Raw genomic sequence first — 20,884 nt, forward strand, 5'->3', positions numbered from 1 at the left:
CGTTAATGATATTTCTGTGCAAACTTTTGATGTGGAATTTGGAGCTTTCTCTGATGAGCTTTGCAATTTTGCAAACACAATACTTTGAAATAAAGTATTCATATTTAAGAGGCCAGGTTGTGTACTGTCTAATAAAAGCAGAACATTAGCCCAGGTTTTCTAAACTTATCCGATAACTTCATTACATTGGTTTAAAATTGGATCTGCATACAAAACTTGCCACTAATGTACAACATCTAAGTAAGTGAAAGTGTTTAAGCAATCCCCATAGGTGTACTGTTCTGAGAGTAAATAAATAGTTTAAAATATGCATATCGATTTACAAAATAGAAAATAGTATCCCCGAAGTGAAGGCACAGCTAAGTTTCCACATTCCAATTCATAACTTTATCATAGTCCTGAATTCGTTGTTTTATGTGAGAAAGCTTATTCTTTAGGTATTCACAACGCTCCTTTTTCTCCAGAAATGCAGGATCCTGCCAAAAATACAAACATCTTTGCATTAATATATTACACTTTCAGACTCTTCCAAGAATACTCTATCATCAATTATTTTCTTGATTAAGGACAGCATGTAAATATTCTCCAAAATCACACTGTTTTTCCCTGGCCACAATTTCTTATTTCCCTCTTCCCCTTCCTTCATAAAAGGCTGGAAGAAGATTTTCTGCTTTTATATACTGTAGTTGCTTAGTAAACAGAGCTGTTCTTAAACAGAAGTCTGCAAACATAAATGGCATCATACTAAGTAATTTAGATTTTATAAATGTGTTGTGGTATGTCTAATAAGTAACTCTCCTCAAAAAAATAATGAAGTTTAACTAACATGAACATAAAATTTGAATTCCATGAAAACAGGGGGTTGTAATTTGTTGTTTTCAATGGAATACACATTCCATTTACCGCCCTCATTTAAAAATGAGTGAAATCTCTTGGATTACACTGAAAATTACTTTTGAGAGTCTTGCGAAGTTCTATGCCACAAAGAAAACACAAAACTTATTTTCAAGACTATGTTTTTTGTTATCTGTTGGCTGTGTCGATCGGTGAATATAAATGAACTAGATGCCAAAAAATAACCAGTCTTCTCAATGCAGAATGCTAAGAGATGAGACTGTCTCAGAAGATGAACCTTGCATCAGACATGTTGGCTATTCACACTCTCCTTGGTATTTATTAGATTCACTAGCAGTGTAAAACTGAAAACACTCACATTTTTCTTCTTCCTGTATTCTTGCAGAACTTTCGATATCCTTTCCTGTTCCTAATGAAAGAGAACACACATTTTTAACCACTTGAGTGTGCTTTATATCTTAATGTAAATTCTACAAGATACTCATCAGAAGTAAAACTCTCATTTGATCAATCCATTCTGGTTGTAAAATTTTAGTTGTGAATCTTGTACTTGAGAAACAGTAAAACTAAAATAACTGTAACTTGCTCAAATTTGAAAGCTACTAGCATGAAAAAAACCCAAACCAACCAGAAAAACATGTATACAACTTAATTGCAACTTGGTATCCTTGATCCATGACCAAGCAAGAAACAACCTATTTGGAGAAACTTTCTCTCCCACCAAGTCACTGCCAGCATTACAGGACATTGTGCCCTAGATAAAGACAGTCAGAAACTGCCTAATATCACACCTGTTTTCCATGACCCCATTTCACAGGTACTTACATATACACTTTCAGGATGGTGAGGAAGCTGTCTCATCAATGTATCCAGCTCATCAAACTTTTTCAATACAGCATGAACTTCCATCGACAGTTCTTTATACTCCGCGAACTGATCATTGAATACCGCTTTGTATCGGTCTCGCATTTCATTTGTTTGAATTGCCGGGTATTTCCTTAAAAAACCACAAAAACAGTTTCCAAGGACTAGTTTTAGAGATAGGACTTCAAGAAACACACAAACCATTCACCTTGATAGTGTATTTCTGTGTTGTTTGCTAATCTCATAACCTGCTTGAATTTGCATGTATGTTGTCCTGGTTTTGTTAAAAACAAGTTTCTCTTTTAGTGAATTTTCCTGTCAGCTAAAGTCTTCTTACTAACTGCACTTTTCAGAAAGCTAGATACACGTTTTGGTAGACATAACAATGGAATGCAAGGTCGGAGATAAGGATGCATGTCCCACGAGAGGGGTGAACTGAAACAGGTGACTGAAACTGACCAACTGAGTATTCCATCCCATTCACGTGATACTTCATATAGAAGTGGGAGATCACGAGGATCTCGTCCCTTTTTCCTTATGGCCAGTATTAGGAGAAGACCTTGCCAGTCATCCCTGCAAACTGAGGCCTAGTGACAGCCTGAATCCAGTTCCAGTTGGCTGCAGAATCCTGTCCAGGACTTCTGGGTACCGGCCTGACATCTGCCGGACCAGTTGCCGGGATTTTCAAGATTGGTTTTGTATATTTTGTATTATTTTCTCTATTTTATTAGTAGCATTAGTAAAACATTCTAAATTTTTTTCCAACTCTTCCTCTCTGTCATTCTTTTGATTTCCAATCGCCTGTCCGTAGTGGGAAGCGGGGGGAGAGGGGCTAAAGAGGGGAGAGAGAGGGTTAACAAAACATCTGCCACGGTTTATTGTCACCCTGCAATCAAACCTTTGACATATGCAAAGAACTGAAATCACAGAATTACACAATGACAGAATGGTTGAGGTTGGAGGGGGCATCCAAAGGTCATCTGGTCCAGCACCCCTGCTCAAACAGGGCCACTTACAGCTGGTTGCCCAGGACCATGTCCAGGCAGCTTTTGAATATCTCCAAGGATGGAGACTCCATAACCTTGCTGGGCAACCTGTGCTAACCCTCACAGTAAAAAAGATTTTAATAATATTCCAGTGGAAGCTCCTGTGCTCTCAGTTTGTGCCCTAGTCTGTGTTAAACAGTATAAAAATTAATTTATAATATTATACTTTTGACTATGGAAAGGCCTGTCCTTTGAAAGGGAGCATGTTATAGATTTAGCATGCAGAAAGTACAAAAGTAGTCAAATTTCAGGGTCCAAAAAGAAAAACGATTTCCCATGTATTTTATTATTTTCTTAATTGTTTGTGTGGTGGTCTTCTCTTCCTTTGGCAGTTATTGTACTTGTAGATTATGACATTCTACTTTAACATTTGAGGTTTGTGGAGTTTTTTTTAAATTTAAGATTTCTTTATTTATATCACTAGTGCTATGCCATTCATGCCAGCCTCCATGCTCTCTATTTTAAACATTAAATTAATAAAGAATTTCGATTTCCCACAGCACATGCATGGCAGAGCAACCATGAGCGTATATATGAGAAATGATGAGTCAAAACCATCATTCAAGTATTCTCCACCGAGTTTGTTCATCGAAGTCAAGTCACTTACGCTAGGTAGTCTGGCATCACTATGGGTTTAGGAATGTGGCCTGCAGGTATATGACCGTTAAGGAGTTCTGGTTTTCTTCCCACCGATTTAAGTTGCCTGTAAGTGACCTCTTCTCTTGCCCTGTCATCACTTTCATACTGTTTTAAAAGAAAAGAAAATAGTTCTTAATGATAATGGTTTGACTTAAAATACAATATACATAAACCACAAAATACCCAGCTCATTTGAATACAAATATACAAGCACTGAGCAACAGCAGAAGCAAATCACAGGTATTTCGCACAACCCTTATTGTAATTAGAAAATTAGTAAAGAATTAGAGTAATGTTTCTCATATAGTATCCAGTTTCAGTTTGTCCTAGCAGTGGTATCAGTGACAGGTAAATACTTCTTTGGGCTTGGAATGCCTTGTATGTCTTAAAAAAAATAGTTCAAAGAAGTTTCCTTGGATATCCATCTAATTTGTGAATGAACATGAGTCACTCAGTTCTCTGGAGTTCTCTTTCCCCCTTGTTTCCTATTGCACAATTTATCCCTTGATCCAGAAATAAAAGCACATGGAGTCTTGTAGGAAAACATAAAAAAGGATCCTGATCCAGTACTGAAGCAACAGAGAAATTCAAGGTATCGATCAGGAGACATTTAAAGCGGAAACAAAAACACTATAAATGATCTGAGAATCATCAACGTCTGCTGTTAAGACCCTATACAATCCTTGCAGTTTATGCAACCACATCTTTGTGCAGCAGAAGCACTAAAACTGCTGATACATCCAAAGTGTTAAGGAGGTCTCTGGAGCAGCCTCAGAGACACAGGAACAAGCCCAACTCACGGAGCACCTACTTCTGCTTCCGTGCTCCCATGGACTCTCCTCCAAAGTCAGCAGAGAGCCAGGAGGAAAGAGAGTTTCTGAAACCTACAACACAACAGATGACCTGTGGTTCCAACCATGTCTGCCCAGCTCTGTGATAAATGCTACAGAACTTGTCACTTAGTGAAGAGAGTATGAGCGCACACAGAGGCAGTCATCAGATTTGCTATTTACAGGAAATGTTATAACCTAGCCTAACTAGTAGTAACTTTACAAGCTTCTTCCAAATCTTCTAAGTAGCAGACTGTTGTATGGACTACATTAAAGAATTAAAGCTAATCTCTTCCAAGCCAAATAAGTAAATAAATAGATTGTTTGATTAAAACAGTCACAAGAAAAATAGCAACCATTTGGAAATATCAGTAAACAGAAAAATAAATTCCTATTTCCTACCTTCTTTTCTGGAAAAGATGACTGTGTTTTCATCTATTAAAAATGGAAAGAGCCGTAAGTTTTATTTTCAGCAAAAATAATATGCAAATGCACACACTCTTAAAATCTAAACTTTTTCAAAATCACGCTGTACATAGAATTATATTTGTATTCAGGCATGAAGAAATTTAGCATAAGGAATATTTTCAGATCAATGAATCTGAAGACTGTTTAAGAACCGCGGAAAGAAAACAACCACCCAAACCCCAGAACAACAACAGGATCTGCTAGAGCGTAGCTGTAAGCAATGGCTTTCAGGAAATACCCCATCTGCTTCCCAGTTTCCTTTATTATTTCACATTCCAGCTTGTATTATCTCACAGACATGGTGCAGCCCAGTTCACTGCCCAGAGAACACAACAGCACACCGATCAGTTGCTCAACCAGAAGCTGTTTTGTACAGCACTCTCCAGAGCCTAACCTCTCCTATAAACATATTCCTTTCAGGAATATTAAGTAACTGCAATAAAAGACCATGGATAGTAACAGGGAAAGGTGATTGAACACCTTCTGGGCAACTCCAGCAATCGCCTCATTCTTGCAGGACATATTAAAAGTTGGTTAAAATACTTGTATCAAAGAGCTGCAATGTGGTTTTCCAAAGCAGAATCTTGTTTTTATGCAAGGTGGTGGAATGGAAACCACTGTTACATGAAAATTCTGCAAATCAGACTGCAGTCACAGAGCCGAGGAAATGGCAGGTCTAAATGTGCTCTCTCCTACTAAAATAACTTAAATGTTGACCCCTCTGTAAGTTAGGCTTATGTAGGCTTCACACACACTATTTTTTGTGCTATATTAAGTGTTATTAACTTTTTAAAGTTTTTTTTTGGCGGTGTTTTCACGTGAAGGAGGTTTAACACAAACGACTTCGAATTCTTTAGTTGAGAATGATAAGTCTCTACTAGTTAGAGCAGTTACTAGCCATTGACCAGGTGAGCATTAAATGCTTTCAGTAAGGGCAAAGCCAGCAGCAATGCAAAATACTCAATGTGAAAAAGATGACGTTGACTGAAATCCGAGACATCAACTCTGTTGTTACTATTATTTTCTGATAACTATTGTAAAGAAAGCTTGGAAGACCTAAAGAAGTAGCTTGCAGTTTTGCTCGCATAGTAACAATAAGTATTTAATGTTCTTATGGTCAGCACAGTAGCAGTTAATGTGCTGAAAGTGCAGTCTTCATATAAATGCTAGGTGGCTTTAAACCTAATCCCACTGAACAGGTGCCTTGTTCACTTCTTCCTTTGTTTGGAAAACACACACCAGAAAGTAGTTCATCAGCTGACGCAGGAAGAGAGCTAAGAATTACAAAGAGAACAGAGCCAGCTCCTCACCGAAGTGAATTAAAAAAAAAAAAAAAAGGCCAAGGATTTAGATCAGACGTCTTAAAAACGCCTTTCGTTTGGCAATCTCAAATACTGTTAAGACTGGTGAAAGTTGTCCCTTACAGGCTGTGGACCTGCTGCAGAGTAGTGGGACAGGCAGCCCTGGGAAGTGGTGCAGTCACCAACCCTGGGGGGGTTTAAAAGATGTACAAATGAGGCTCTTAGGGACATGGTTTAGTGCCAGAGTTGGGTTACAGTTGAACTTGATGACCTCAAGTGTGTCTGTCAACCAAAACAATGCTATAAGACACTGGATATAACTCTGTCTTTCGCTCCTGGCCACACCGTACCCAGCAGATACCAAATGTAACTAACGACTTACCTCCTGTTCCATCAACTCCCTGTGCTTCCTGGCTTCCTCATGCCTCCACAGCTTCAGAGACACCATAGCACCTATTAGATAGATGATCATTGTGACAAACAAGAAGATGATTGCTGCTGTCTGACCTCCCTCCACACGGCAAAAAGATGAATTTATCGGCGTCTTGAACAACTGGTAATAGCAGAGCCCGCCTCGGTTGGTGTCGTTTACATACACTATGGCAGCTGACATGTACAGGATGAACAAGGCCACGTTAATTCCGAACTCAGTCAGAGGCCACCAGTTGGAATCCAGGAGGATCGTCCGGTAGTACATCGACATGCCCAGCACCAGCAGCACTATCGTGACGATCCACGCCATTCCCGCCACCACCAGGACAAAAGGCGTTTTGGGTCCGCTGTAGGAGTAGCCTCCATAGGTGCTGCTGGGCCCGTAGCCGTAGGGCTGCGAGTACCCGAACATGTTGTACCACTCGTTATCCTTGTGCACGTAGGCCGTGACGCAGGCGAAGACGGCGGCGCCCAGCAGCAGCTCCGCCACACCGAGGATCCTGAGCAGGCCGGCCCAGGACTTCATGTAGGCGTACCGCTGGTTGTAGGCTTCCACCCGCTCACTGTACGTCTGCCCGGTGGCAGCGCGGTGCTCCAGCGAGCTGAAGGGGTCCCCGGACAGCATGGCTTCGGCCTCCTTCCGCGAGTTGTAGCTCCCGCCCGACCCTCCGTACGGATCCTTGTAGGAGCCGGGCACCGACCTGGGCTTCGGCTGCAGGGGGGCCGGGGAGGCCGGCGGCGAGCATTCTACCCCGTCCGAGATGTACCTGATGTCGGAGGCCGTGCTGTCCCAGCTGGAGCCGTGGTTGCGTCTCCCCTTGAAGAAGTTCTTCCAGGAGTCGGGGATGAACCGCCGCACCGGCTTGAGCTCGGCCGGCCCGCTCGGGCCGGGGCTGCCCTGCCCGGGGCAGGCGTCGGGCCCGAAAGGCGGCTGCAGCGGGAGCGGGGGCGGCGGCAAGGGGGCGGCGGCGCCGGGCTCCGCGTCCCGCGGGAGCGGCGAGCCAGGGCCGGCCCCGCGGGGCGGCAGGGACCGGCCGGGCTGCCCGCCCTCCGAGCCGGCGCTCCTCGACATGGCTGGCGCTCGGCCCGGCCTCAGGCGCTGCCCGGCGCCGCTCGGCCGGCTCTCATTCACCCGACGGCAGGAGCTGCCGCAGAGGCCGAAAGGCGCCCGGCGGAGCAAAAGGGGCGATCCCGCCGGAGAGGACGCGGGGAGCCCGTCCCGGGAACGTGCTCCGCGGCCGCCCCGCTGCCCACCTGCACCTGCGCCGCCCCGCCCGGCGGCCTCACCTGCGGCGGCCGAGCGGCCTTCGCCCGCGGAGGCGGGAGCTTCCGGCCGGCGGAACCCCGGCGGGCGCGGCCGGACGGCGCGGCGGGAGCGGCGGCTCTCCCGCCCGGGGCAGCGCTGCTGCGGGGCGGCCGGGGCGGTGCCGGGCGGGGCGGAGCGGAGCGGGGCGCCGGGGCCCCACAGTATCGGTGTGTGACTCATGAGAGGGACTGACCCGGGAGCATCCCGGGCACAGCGAAACTTCGAAGTGCTGAGCAGCCCGTTCGGAGAAAGGAAAAACACTTGTGTCAGTTACCAAACGGGATTATCCCTTCCCACAGCACAACTGCGGCTTAAGGAGAACACTGCACACTGCGCTATTAACTGCTACAGAATGCAAAGGACGCGAGTATCTCTGCTTATTATATTTTTCCCCCAGTAAACTATGGAATTATTTCCAAAAATGGCATCCAATATAATCTGTCACACAACGTGTACTGAAATTATATTTTTAAAATTTTGATTTATATTTTAAAATATTGTGTTTATATTTGTATATTGTGCTCACATAAAATATCTGTGGCAGAGTATGAAACAGGATTAATGCAGTAGGAGTTTTATTCACATCGCCGATATGGGATATCAAACTTTGTACATATACACTACTTCTTTCTGAAGGTTCAAAATTCCAAATAGCAATATTTTTGAAGGTGTAAATTTTAATAAAACCTTCAAAGGCTGACAACTTATCAAATGTAGACTCCAGAAACATACTGTAGGAATGTAAAGTAGTTAAAAATGTGTTAGATATAAAACCTGTGACACTACCTACCTCCAGTATTTTCCTAAGTCATATTAGTTTTAATTTATTGTTGCCTCTTTTCATAAATACGGGTAACTCTTATGGCTCACAACGGGCAGGGCATAGCTTGTGATTTAGTATTCAGCTCAGGTCTGATCCTGCAAAGCTAAGGAGCAGCTGAGGAAACTTGTCTTGGCCTTCTAGCCAACCTACATAGCTGAAGGAGTAATTCTGTGTAGACTATGCCCTCTTAGCAAAGGTCTTTGTAGCATATTAATCTATTCCAGTGAGTTAGTGGTTAGCATTCACATCAGCATGGTGCCCATCGTAACTAACAAATAATTCTGAGATGCCGGGATCTTTATCAGTAAGCGTTTCAAACTTTAACCCGTAAAATTATCACACCAATGATATGTTACCACGGAAAAAAAAGTTTCTGTCTCTCTCAGCACAGAAGCTTCAGTATAAAGGACTGCCCCCACACTGCACAAATCTCTCCACTGATGCTCGACAGCTTTCAAGCTTTCCGGCAGTAATTACCTCTATTCACCACCATTAATCCAAGCCATTTGCATTATTTTCACACATCACTACCATCCGTGTTGCATTTTATGGCTCTGCACGTCATTCCATTCAAAGTATTTGTGCCCAGAACTCAACATTACATAACTTATATGAGAACCCACAGAATATGTGGAAGTTCCTCTTAGCTAAAGCTTGAGATGGTACACACCCAATTTATTAATGCAGATACAAAAAATTTACCAGTATTTAAATAGGTGCTGTGGACACAATTAATGGTATAAGGAAGCCTACGATTAATTTGCAAAGTTATAAACATTTTTGCTTAGACTAGGGAGACTGCAAAGGAACAAGCCAGTCTGGGATACTTTTCTTTCTTCCTGACTAGCCATGAAAATTGTGTTTAATACATCTTTTGGGGAGCAGGGTGGCTTTTGGACAACATAGCGTTAATCTTACTAGATGGCAATTGTACAGTGATGAATATGACATATATCGTTGGATGCCCTGATGACTCTTTCTCCTGGCTAAGAAATGTTAGTCTTATTTCAGTTAACTGTGATCATGATCCTTTGTTAGAAAAGACCATCATAATACAGCCTCTTCTTCAATTTCAAAGATACCAAGATAACAGAAATGTAACTCAGGCTTTTACTGGTACGAATGATCCCTGTGATTCAGAAGGCTCACCACAGTCACAGTATAGTCTATAAGTCTATAAGTTGAGTACTACAGTCTCTCAACTAGAAAAAAACAGTATTTTTTTCAGCATTCTAACATCTAATACAGAGGCACTTCAGTACCTGTAGTTTTATAAAAAACTTAATTCTAAACAAAGTTGCACTCTAAGTAGTTTGATAGGCAAAAATTCCACAAAATAAAAATCAGCGATTCTATCTATTTTCTGAAGAAGCACTTGCGAAAATGTTTCTGAAGTTACATAAGCGTACACCTGCTTCAAATGAAAGAGGAATAAATTCTCACTGTAGCTTCTTTATTACACCTCTCACTAACACTACATGTAAATACAGAATGTTCTATCACAGTTCCAGATTAAAGTTTTCCCTCATGATAAACAATGGGCAAAGCACATCACACTCTTTCCTTTCAATTTTATTCTCACTTAAATCTTTTTGTTTGCTACACCAAAGATTTTATTCAGATCATGCACAGGACAAACAGACCTATGCCTAGGTCAGAGAACTAAAATTTGATGCAATGGAAGACAAGCTAAACAAGGGTTAAAAACAAGATGGTAATTAAAATGTTGTTACTGCCATTGTAATTCTAAGTAGATTTGAACTGAGAAAAGTTTTAAGAGCCAAGATATAAAATTACAAGGCTGTAAGGGAAAATGTCACATTACAGACGTACACTAAAGATGTGTGAAAGGATTATTTTCCTTAATTTATCAAGAAAGAAAGTATTCTTAAAGAAAGTACATATCAAGTTTACCTTCAAAACTGTCATTCCAGTATTAGCTTCCCAACATTTGGGATAAAAGGGATCTGAGCTGAGAAAAACAATCACCAGCCTCATATGGGATAGATCACAAAGCACATAGAATGGAAGGTACTGGAAAATACATAATTAATACATTTAGTTAAGTGCTCGTGTATATATTTGCATTATGTGGAATGCCAAAATAAGTTTACATGTATTTGAAGTGTTTATCACATTACTATAATGTATTTACAGATTGCCTCCACAGAATAAGAAATCCTTACTGTCCATTAACTCTGTATTTATTAGGTAGAGTTATTATTACATAGCACACAAAATTAATTAGTCCAAAGGCTGAAACTTTACTAATACTTAAAGCCTTTTATTAGAAGTAATTAACCCAGCATAGGTGACCCAGCTTCCTGAACAGTGATTTTTGGATTACATATCATCCATGGTAACCACCTGCTACTGCATTGCCTCATATTACACACATACTTTAAGTGCAATGCAAACTTTTGTTTTGTTTACTTTATGTGGGAAAGGCTTTTTAAAACCTTTTGAGTCTGTTGATATTACTTTAAAGGGATCAGTAAACAAAGAAGATCTAGTTAATCTAGTCTACAGGATTTCCAGAAGGCTTTTCACCAAGTCCCCTAAAGGCTTTTAAAAGAAACCTTAAGCCTTAAAAGAAGCATTAAGCCTAAAAGACTGATTTAACAGTAAAGTCTGATAAATGGTGAAGGGGAGTACAAGTTAATAGTTAACCTGTGCAATGGAGAGCAGTCACCAATACATTTCTGCAGAGATTAGTGCTGGGACCGGGGCTACCTGGTACATTCTTAAATGTAGCCCTGTGAAAAAAGGGAGTGAAGAGTGAAACTAGAAACTTTGCTGATGATGCTGTTAGACAGGCTGTGAGCTGTCAGAAGAACTGTGCCTGGTTTTTATGAGACGGAAAGACAGGGCAACAACAAGGTGAAATTCAACATACATGGATACTTGAAGTCCATGCAGTATGAAAAAGCATTTAAAATACTGTGATACGAGGACCCTGACTTACTTATAAAGCATCACATATGCCTCACTTCTGTCAAGACAGGTAGTTGCTTAATTCTTTCAGTTAAATAAGTTTTAAAGATGTTCTTAGTGTGTTTCAAAGATAACAGGAGAGCTTAAATCTTGTTTATGTGACTAGAAGCATATTTATGTCCCAGCTATATGCATGCACCATATGTGGGGTTTTTTAGTTAGGCAAAAGGATAGCTAGTATTGACATTTTGAGTTACAAAAATGTATCATTATGCTTACTGATTAAAAAAAAATAAAAGAAAGAAAAAGTTGAAGAGTTACACTGATCTTACCTTGGTTTCTCATTCTGTCTCCTAACATGGCAAGATAAAGAAATAGCTCCATCTGAAGGCACTGTGGTGGTAAACAGAAGCTTGAACAGTGATGTTGCAGTGAGAAAGTTTTCTTGATACTGTAAGACTTGGAGTGGGGGAGAAGATGACACCAAAACATGAGAGAAAAACACTCATATATCTATATCTGTATCTATATCTATTCTGTACCATAAAAAGCAGCATGATGATTTAATGACAACTACATACAAACTATTGAAGCATGAGTCCAGAAATGAGATAAGCAGCTAGAGTTAACATATACAGATCATCAAATGGTGAACTCCTTCACTTTTGCCTTCACTGGATATTAAAGGTTCCTGATAATTTTTATCCTTTGATTATAGATTTCACCACCAATGAGGCCAACTTTTTTTTTTTTTTTCTAGACTCTGCAAGAGTATTGATTGCAATGTGAAAAATTGCCAAGAGCTTTGATATGTCACAAATGAGTCATTTCTGATAAACACATAAAACACAAAAGCAGTGATTTTTTAAACTTGCATAACAATTTAAAGTGGCTTAATCTGCACTAGCTTAAACTTACTTTTAGCAATACTTTGCAGTGTTTCAGCACTGATTTTGTCTTCATGAATGTGGGATTAAGACTCTCCCAGAAGGATGGAGAGAGACTAACTTGGACAGAGTTAGCAGACTTTGTCAGAGGCCTACAATTTATTTTCCCATTAGAGGAACAATATAAATGTACCTCCTCAAGAAAGCAGATTTTTTAGAAGTAGCTTATAGTAAAATAAGATATTCGACAAGTTTAGCATTGCATGCAAATCTCATCTGTACTAGTCACTTCTCTAAGAAATCTAAGCTTAATACATTCCTCAAAACATCAAGCATTTACCTTTTTTATTGTTAAGGAACCGCTGGAGCTCATATAAATAGCAGAAACTCATTCCTCCTTGGCAGTAGGCAAAGGCCCTGGATGCGTTTCAATGTATCACCCCTTGGGTAGCCACAGATGCAGGGTATTTTTCTGTGTCAAATTGTGACAAAGATAGATTTGAGTGTCCATTTCCTTACACTACTATGTTTATGATAAAATATCATTCTAACAAAGGCACAAGGCAATAACATAATTTAATAATAATCCAATGGTTAACTTTACAAATAAGATCAGCTGTTACACCTCAGATATTTAGTCAGGAATGTAGCATCAAGAAAACTGTGAGTTTGCCAAGAACAGAAGTGTGATTCTCATCCCATCAACCAGCATTTGTAAACTGAAATTCAAAAGGCTGTTTTCTGCATCATTTAAGTGCTTCCCGTTTATTAACATAACAAGAAGCTTAAAAGTTCCTTTCCTTCCCTGGTGTGACAGATGCACTTCCACCTTCCTCTTTCTCCAAAAGCAACAGAAACTTCTAGGCCAGTGGGCCGCTATGGACAGACATGGCCTTTGATCAATGGAATACCTTGATTGAGAGAAGTTTCTGGACCGTTACCATAAATGACCACAGCTCAGATTCAGTTAGGGTATAAATGGAGACCACTGGAGATCCCTATTGAGTTGGTCTTCCTTGGAGCCATTGGACTGCAGTTGAAGACTCTCCTCAGACTGCCCATCTAAGGAACATCCCCTGGGGACTGAGACACCTTTCCAACCTGGTAAGCAATCTGGGTAGCCTTGAAAGTCCTCACTTCAACACAGACTGGGAAGATGTTCATTTTGAATCATCACGCTGGAGTTTTGGGATGTGATCCCCTTGAGTTTGACTTGGTTGTGTAGTAATTGAACTCTGAGCTGGTATTTGAACCTGTGATTTATAAACTTTTTGGAGTGCTGAATAATTTTGGATAAACCCCATTTGTAGTTGGTTTTCTGCTAAGCAGTTCTCGTTAGAATAAAGACTATTTATAGCTTTTTGCCTGCCTAAATTGACTTTTGTAGTGCCCCTGTGACACCTGGTAATTTGCTATTCTTCCACACCATACCCAGGGCTGGCTTATCACTTGTCTGGTGCTGATTTGAACCATCTGTTTTGAAGAGGAATGCATACAAGCTATGCAGGTACAGCACAAGAAAACTTTATTATCTGACTTACCAGCCTTGATGCTAAAGAGAGACAGATTAATGGTTCTTGTGCTGTCTGACAGCCCTGTGTATAGGTAGACACGTATGCATATACACATACAATCCAATAAATTTGCACAATGTCAGGATCTTGTTTTATCTTGGTAAGACTGGAACAGATATAGTTTTTGCTGAACAGCAGCACCACCATGCAATGTATGTAATACTCTATAGGTTTATATGTAGCATACTAATGCTGCACTTAACAGAGCTACTGTGCAGCTGGTGGGATTCATGCTGGTCACAGGAGCTGCAGTCCCTCTCCCAAACCACCAAGTTCAGTTACTTTAGCGTTACCCCATTTCACCAGCTCTCCCACTTGAAATGCAGACAGTTCATCAGTGATCAATCAGCTCTCAAATCCCCAGTCCAAGAAGATGAACTGGTCTCCAAATCTGGTCGTTCTGGTTTGTTTTGGAAGGAATGCTTCTGCTGTTATGGGTACACCTGGAATATTGTATTCAGTTTTAGTCCCTGCTATACAAAAGAGGTGCTGGAGAGGGTGCATAGAAAGGCCACAAAGATGATCAAAGGAGTGGGAAGCTGCCATGAGGAAAGACTGAGGGAACTGGGCTCGTTCAGCCTTGAGAAAGGGAAGTTTAGGGGAGACCACATCACCATGTTCTGGTATTTAGAGGGTGGCTGCAAAAAAGATGGAATAGTCTCTCAGGTGGAATAATCTCTCCAAGGAAGTGCTGGATTCCCCAACATCAGACAGTTTTAAGACTCAGCTGGACAGGGTGCTGGACCATCTTGTCTAGACCGTGCTTTTGCCAAGAAAAGTTGGACCAGGTGATACTTGAGGTTTCTTCCAGCCTGGTATTCTCTGATTCTATTATAATTCTGAACATGATTAAAAATACATTAGGAGTTAGGCTAATCTGTCTTCCTTGCTGGGTCTGAGCAGAAATACAAAAGAAATACAACCCTTATGTATCATCAATGAGATGATACAATAGGATTTTTGAAGTTAAGAAATAATCTCAGCATAGGTTCCAATAAATAGATGGGAAGACTCTACACAGGACTGTAGCAGAAGAACAGGAATAAAAGTTTGTAATTCTGTGTCAGTATTGCTTGGGGAGACAATGATTTTGTCCTGTATCTGAAACAAAGTTCTATACTACTATAACCCACTCTTTGTGAGTTGTATTTTTGCTGACACAGCACAACAATGCAGTGTGCTTCCAGGAAGAATGAAGGTAATTCCCCCTTCTCTTGGATGCCAGATTTTATAAGATTGTAACTTTCTAAACAGGGAAATCTGGTCAAACTGGCATTATGTCATTCCCTCAGTACTGGCTGGGGCTATATTTGACCTTTTTAAACACTGAAGGGAGAATTGTTCCATAGAGGGCAGAAAAGGAAATATTATCTCTTTTTCAGAGCACAGTATTTATTGTGTATGTTTCAACAATTTGGGTCTTTAGACTTTTGGCATGTTGGGCCGCCAGCATGTGGCGGGAAACAAACTGGATAGTTTTCATTTTCAGGAAATGTCCTCCATGGACAGCTCAACTCCCAGCAGATTGGCTCCTGTGCTTGGACCAGCATATGACATCAAACCAGTTTCAGTTTACTATGTCACTATACCAAGCTGGAAACTGCGGTGGCTGAAGACCTGACTGTGAGTTGATCCCCTTGCTCCAGGTGTCTACTTAGGCTTCTCCCTGCTGTGGGGACAAGGCACAGCAGGGTGGGAGACTCTGACCCAGCGCTGGTCCCCGAACACCTGGGTCCTCCCTGCAAATCCCGACGTCGCACAGGGAAAGGCAGCTCCCAGCTGGGGGTGGTGATATGCGGCCATGGGCAGTCCATAGCTGACTGGTCCCACCACGCTCCCCCTTGCAGGAGACCTGTGCACCGTGTCAGAGGTGGGGACAAGACACAGTCACAGACATGGGTGGCAGGTGACCAAGCTAGGGTGGCAGGGAAACACAGAAACAAAACTAATGAAAAAGTATCTTCTTTTTTTCTCCTGCTGTCGTGCACAGGCAGGATGGGAGGCCGGCTGGAACATCACCAAGTGGTGGAGAGTGACATCAGCAAGCAAGGGACTGTGACATCAAGGAGCCACGGACTGTGACCTCACGTCCCTCACCGCTCATCTCCGGGTGCCAGCAGAGCCTGGCTCAGCCTGGCTGGTGCCTGGACTCCTTCCAAGCAGCCTGCGAGGTGTGGACGTCAGAGCGAGGCTTCTCGTGGTGCTGGGTGGTGCTTTGGGGGCTGCTGTGGGCAGCTCTCGCTCCCATCCCAGAGTCATCCCTGTGTTTGCCCGGTCCTGCCTGCTTCAGGCAGCCGGGCACTGCGGCACACGCTTGATGCAGCGGAGGTGAGCTCTGCGGGCGATGCAGCTCGCGGAAGAGGAGGGTGTCCTTGTTCAGGGGCCTGGGCATTCCTCCCCTCCCCTTCCCTCCCCTCCCCTCCCCTCCCCTCCCCTCCCCTCCCCTCCCCTCCCCTCCCCTCCCCTCCCCGCGACGGCCCATGACCGTGGCCTCTCTCCTTTGACAGTGCTCAACGCCTTGGGCAGCACCAGCACTGGCCAGGGGAAGCAGCTCCTCCTCCTCAGCTCTCCCCAAGCCACTGCACAGCACAAGCATGGCCAGTGAGACAGCGTGGAGCTGCCCCATCTGCCGCGATGCTCTGAAGGCCGTCGCCTTCGTGCAGCCCTGCCAGCACCAGTTCTGCCTGGGCTGCATCCTGCGCTGGGCTCAAAGGACATCTACTTGCCCACTCTGCAGAGGCCAGATGCAAGAGATCAAGTTTTCTGTGCGGGGAGACGACTACCTGCGTGTCACCATGTCCCCTGCACAGCCAAGCCTGGCCAGCATCCAGGCCAGCGCAGCTCCCAGCCGCCCGGTCAGCAGCAGCCGCTCTGGCCCCGCAGGGTCTCCTGTGTTCTTTGTGACGGGGACGCCGTTCCCGGAAGAGCGGGGGGCTGTGGAGACAGAGGACGCGGCTGCCGTGGACGGGCTCCTGCCCCAGGTCTGGGCAGCGCTTTTCCGGCGACACCAGCAGCTCCTGGAGCCCGTGCTGCCCTGGCTCAGCCTGGAGCTGGACGCCATCTATGAGGAGCAGTGGTGGCTGGCGGTGGCAACACAGAGGATCATCCTGTACGCCCTGTGCTGCCACGGGCTGGACGAGGAGGCCCTGGTCCAGCGCATGGAGCCCCAGCTCCAGGACAATGCAGCACCGCTGGTGCGTGGCCTCATCCAGGTCATCGTGGAGCGGTGCAGCGAGGAGGCCTGGAGGCTGCTGTGCTCCTACGGGGACGAGGAGGACGACGACGGGCACGCAGCCAGCCCCAGCCCCCCCAGCTCCCGGGTGGGGACTCCTGACCCCAGGCTGGCCCCCACCAGCCCTGCGGGCTCCGACGTGGAGGATGAAGCCAGCACGTCGGAGGCCGCCCTGAGCAGGGCTCCCAGCTCCCTTCCACCTGCGCCCGGCCCTGCGCAGCGGGAGCAGCCCCAGGAGGAGCCGGGGCAGGCGGCGGGGGCAGGTCCCTCTGCCCGGGGCTGCAGCCGCAGCCCCTCCGCTGCCGACCGGGGCAGGGACCGCTCGCCCGAGGGGCCCCGACGCTCCGCAAAGAGAAGGAACCCCGCCCCCCAGGACTCTCCTCAGCCCCGCAAGAGGCGGCCCCGTCGGTGCCACTAGCGGGGCTGCAGCTTCCCTTGGCGGAATCAACAGCAAATAAACGTCTGTTTCTCTGACACATTCTCTGGGTGCTGCCTTCTTCCCCTTCTTCTGGTGCTGTTGCACTCGAGTACCCTGAAGTGACGGTCATCCATAGAGATGAAACATCCGCTTCTGTCTCAGGGGCACAGAGCAGAAGAGAGTGTTTCCGAGAGTCTGCTTGGCGAGGTATAACTACCAAGTTTAGCAGCAGACAGCACTTGAATAGGAAAGAGCACATCTGCAAGGCACGAGGAGTCACCCCAAAAGCACAGACCAAGCAGAGAATCTTGAAACACCCTGCTCCTGAGCACACCTCTTTGGAAGGGAAGAAGAGAGAGAAATTTGCTGCAGAAGCATACGTCTTCTTCAGAACAGAAGTGTGTGTCCGCTTGTGAATGCGCCTGTTTGACAGTGTCTGGGTAGAAAAATGACAACAGGGAAGAAAAATATCCCCAGCCTGTTCCTTCTGTCTTCTCTAATATGCTGTCTGGCTTGGGCCACACTTTGCAGAGTTGGAGAAAGACCAAAGAGATGCCAAAGGAAAAAGAGCTGAAAATGCAAGGTGTTTTTTTTTAAAGCATCCTTTCCTAACTGAACTCCAGCCAGATGGATGAACAGGTACTCTGGCCGTATGCTGAGATCAGGCTTGTGAGAAACTGCAGAAGTCGCCCAGCGTGAGAACAAGCGGTGGGACTGCATGCTCCGTGACAACACCAAGGATAGAAGAAGAGCATGTGACAGACAAAAAAGTGTTTATGGCAGTAACTTTGGTGGGAACACAAAATGCATTGCTTATGTAATGACTGACTAAGCAAATCGGCAAGCCTGAGTTTGTACTAAATGCCTCTTCTTGCGCCTTACTGAGAGTCTGTGCCTCATGCGCTACAAATGGCACCCGAACAGGGACTTCCAGCGCGGCTGTAAAGAAAGCAGCCATTCCGGTAGTGAAGCCCAGTTGAACCAGGACACAGGAATCACAGTGCACCCAACACCGAGGAAAGGTGAGCGACGGGAACCACGGGAGGGAAGATATCCCTAGAGCAAAGGCAAAGCCTAGGTCTCCTTCAATGATTGTTCCAAAGGCAAAATTGGGATGTATCAGGAGTCCGATTAGTGACTCTAGTAGAACGGATTGCTGACCACGTCCCAGACTTTCCTACCACTGGTACGTTTCCCTTGGAGGCATGGCATAAAGTCGGACGAGAACTATATGAACAAGCAGCGACCGGAGATAATGCTGCTTGCCAACATTAATCTACTTAGGGGGAAATAGTTACTAGTTTAAAAGCGGCTCAGAAGGAAGTAGCTGCAAGGGTGGCAACTAACTGTGACCCTTCTGCTCCTCGCTTGCCACGGAAGGAGTGGGATCCTGTAGTAACGTCGTGCAAAAATGCACTAACCACGGATGCAGTAGCGGAGAAAGGGCTGGCTGACAACGAAGCCCCCGCTCGTACGCGACAGCGAACGCTTTTGACCGATGATGGTTTGTGGGAGTTGCCCGACAACCCCCTTGGTCCTGGCCTGACGGACCCGGAGCCAGAGCCTGATTTATTCCCCCTAGATGATACTTTCCTACTGAAAGTGCCCACTTGTTTAACTTGTGTGGGATAAAGGTAGAGAAGAGGCTTAAAAAGCAGCCAAATGGCAAGTGGTCACAGCATGCCCTGTGGTCTATTGTGAACAGCAACCTGCAGGCTTCCAACAGCTGTCTTATGAAGTTGTAAAGGAATTACAGACATCAGTTAAAGAAAATGGGGTTACTTCCTCATTCATTGTAAAGTTTTTAGAAGCATTAAGCTCCTCCTAAGTACTGACTCCGCATGATCAGCGTTCTTTGTTGAAAATGATCTTAACCACTACTCAATATACCATATGACTATCTGATTTTGGGGAGAACTGTACTGTAGAATCTATCCGTAATGTATACCGTCAAAGAGGGATTGGTTACATTCATTTAGCTGGGGAACGCGCTCATGCTTTGCCAGAGAATCAAGGTGCATATCCCAGAGACGTATATGGTGTAATAGCAAAATTAGCAATGAAAGCCAAGCGGAAATTACCAGCAGCTGCGAAGACCCCTGGGGACCACTAGAGACCCCTGAGGAAGACTCTCGACTACCAAAGATGAACTTCCGTCAAAGGGCAGGGTTATGGAAATAATTTCTGTTTAATGCATTAACTAAGCAGTAGAAACAAATGAATATGCCATAGGTGCATGTACTAAATGCCAAGAAGTGTGAATCACGTGCACCCTCGATTAGAGGAGCACTCCTGTGAGTGGGTGCCGCGAGTGATGCCCTGTTCCCTTGGCGGCCGCAGCTGGACCCCAAAGCAGCTCCTGGCACCAGCCCCAGGCAGGTGATGGCCACATCTCCATGGGCAGCGTTGGCCGTGTCACTGTGATGTCACTGGGGGTGTGTGAGGTAGGTGCCCTGGGGGGGATAAAAGGGGCTGCTCCTGGAGGTGGGCAAGCATCCGGAGGAGAACTTCGGTGCTGCTGGGCAGGAGCCTGGAGAGTAGTTGCCAAGGACCTGTCCTGTGTCCACTGTACAGTGGAAGGCTCTGGGCATCCCTCAGTGTGCACGTGTGTGTCCGTGTCCTCTGCGCTCTGAGTTCAGCTGTGCCTGCGCTTGGGAGGCGTCTCTGCGCGTGTCCGTGCCCGACAGTGTCCACGGCTGTGTCGTTCACGCCTCGCGGAGTCCCACCACACAAGTGCAGGCATGGAGATGGACATGGTGGAGGAAGAGATGCGCATGCTCCGGGAGTGCCTGGCTCAGCGTTCTGCTGAGTCTCAAATGCGAAGGGCGATGCTGCAGCGTCTGGTAGGTGTGGAGTTGTCCTCTTGTCCCCGGGGGCTGGGGGGGTGAGACTTGAGCCCCTGACCCCTCCTTTCCCCATGCAGGTAAAGAACCAGGAGCAGCTGAAGGACCGCATCACGCAGCTGAGCACGGAGGTCAGTGTCCCCTCCCCTGCCCACGTCCCCAAGCTGCGGTGGCTGGGACTGTGTCATGGGCTGAGGGCCTCTGTGCGGCTCCTCTTCCCAGACCTCTGCGGCGGTGGAAAGTTTGGAGAACCGCCGCCGGGAGTGCCGGCAGCTGGAGAGTCTGCTGGGCCATTGTAAGGTGAGTTCCCCGAATCACAGTGTGACTGAGCTTGGAAGGGACGTCTGGAGATCATGTTGTCTCAGCTGGTGGCCCTGCTCAAGCAGGCTCACCTAGAGCCAGTTGCTCAGGACCATGTCCAGACGTGGACTG

General features: G+C 45.2%; 1 protein-coding gene across 1 annotated transcript; it reads right to left on the reverse strand.

Annotated features, from left to right (window-relative positions):
• Positions 1 to 359: 359 nt before the first annotated feature.
• MARVELD2 (MARVEL domain containing 2) lies at positions 360 to 7,507 on the reverse strand (the record flags this gene model as incomplete). Its single annotated transcript, XM_080362335.1, has 6 exons — positions 360 to 476; positions 1,214 to 1,264; positions 1,681 to 1,852; positions 3,373 to 3,509; positions 4,637 to 4,669; positions 6,386 to 7,507. The coding sequence occupies 6 exons, from the start codon at positions 7,505 to 7,507 to the stop codon at positions 360 to 362; spliced, it is 1,632 nt and encodes a 543-aa protein (XP_080218461.1).
• Positions 7,508 to 20,884: the final 13,377 nt, after the last annotated feature.

Source organism: Nesoenas mayeri (genome assembly GCF_963082525.1).
Source record: "Nesoenas mayeri genome assembly, chromosome: Z".
NCBI classification, from domain to species: Eukaryota; Metazoa; Chordata; class Aves; order Columbiformes; family Columbidae; genus Nesoenas; species Nesoenas mayeri.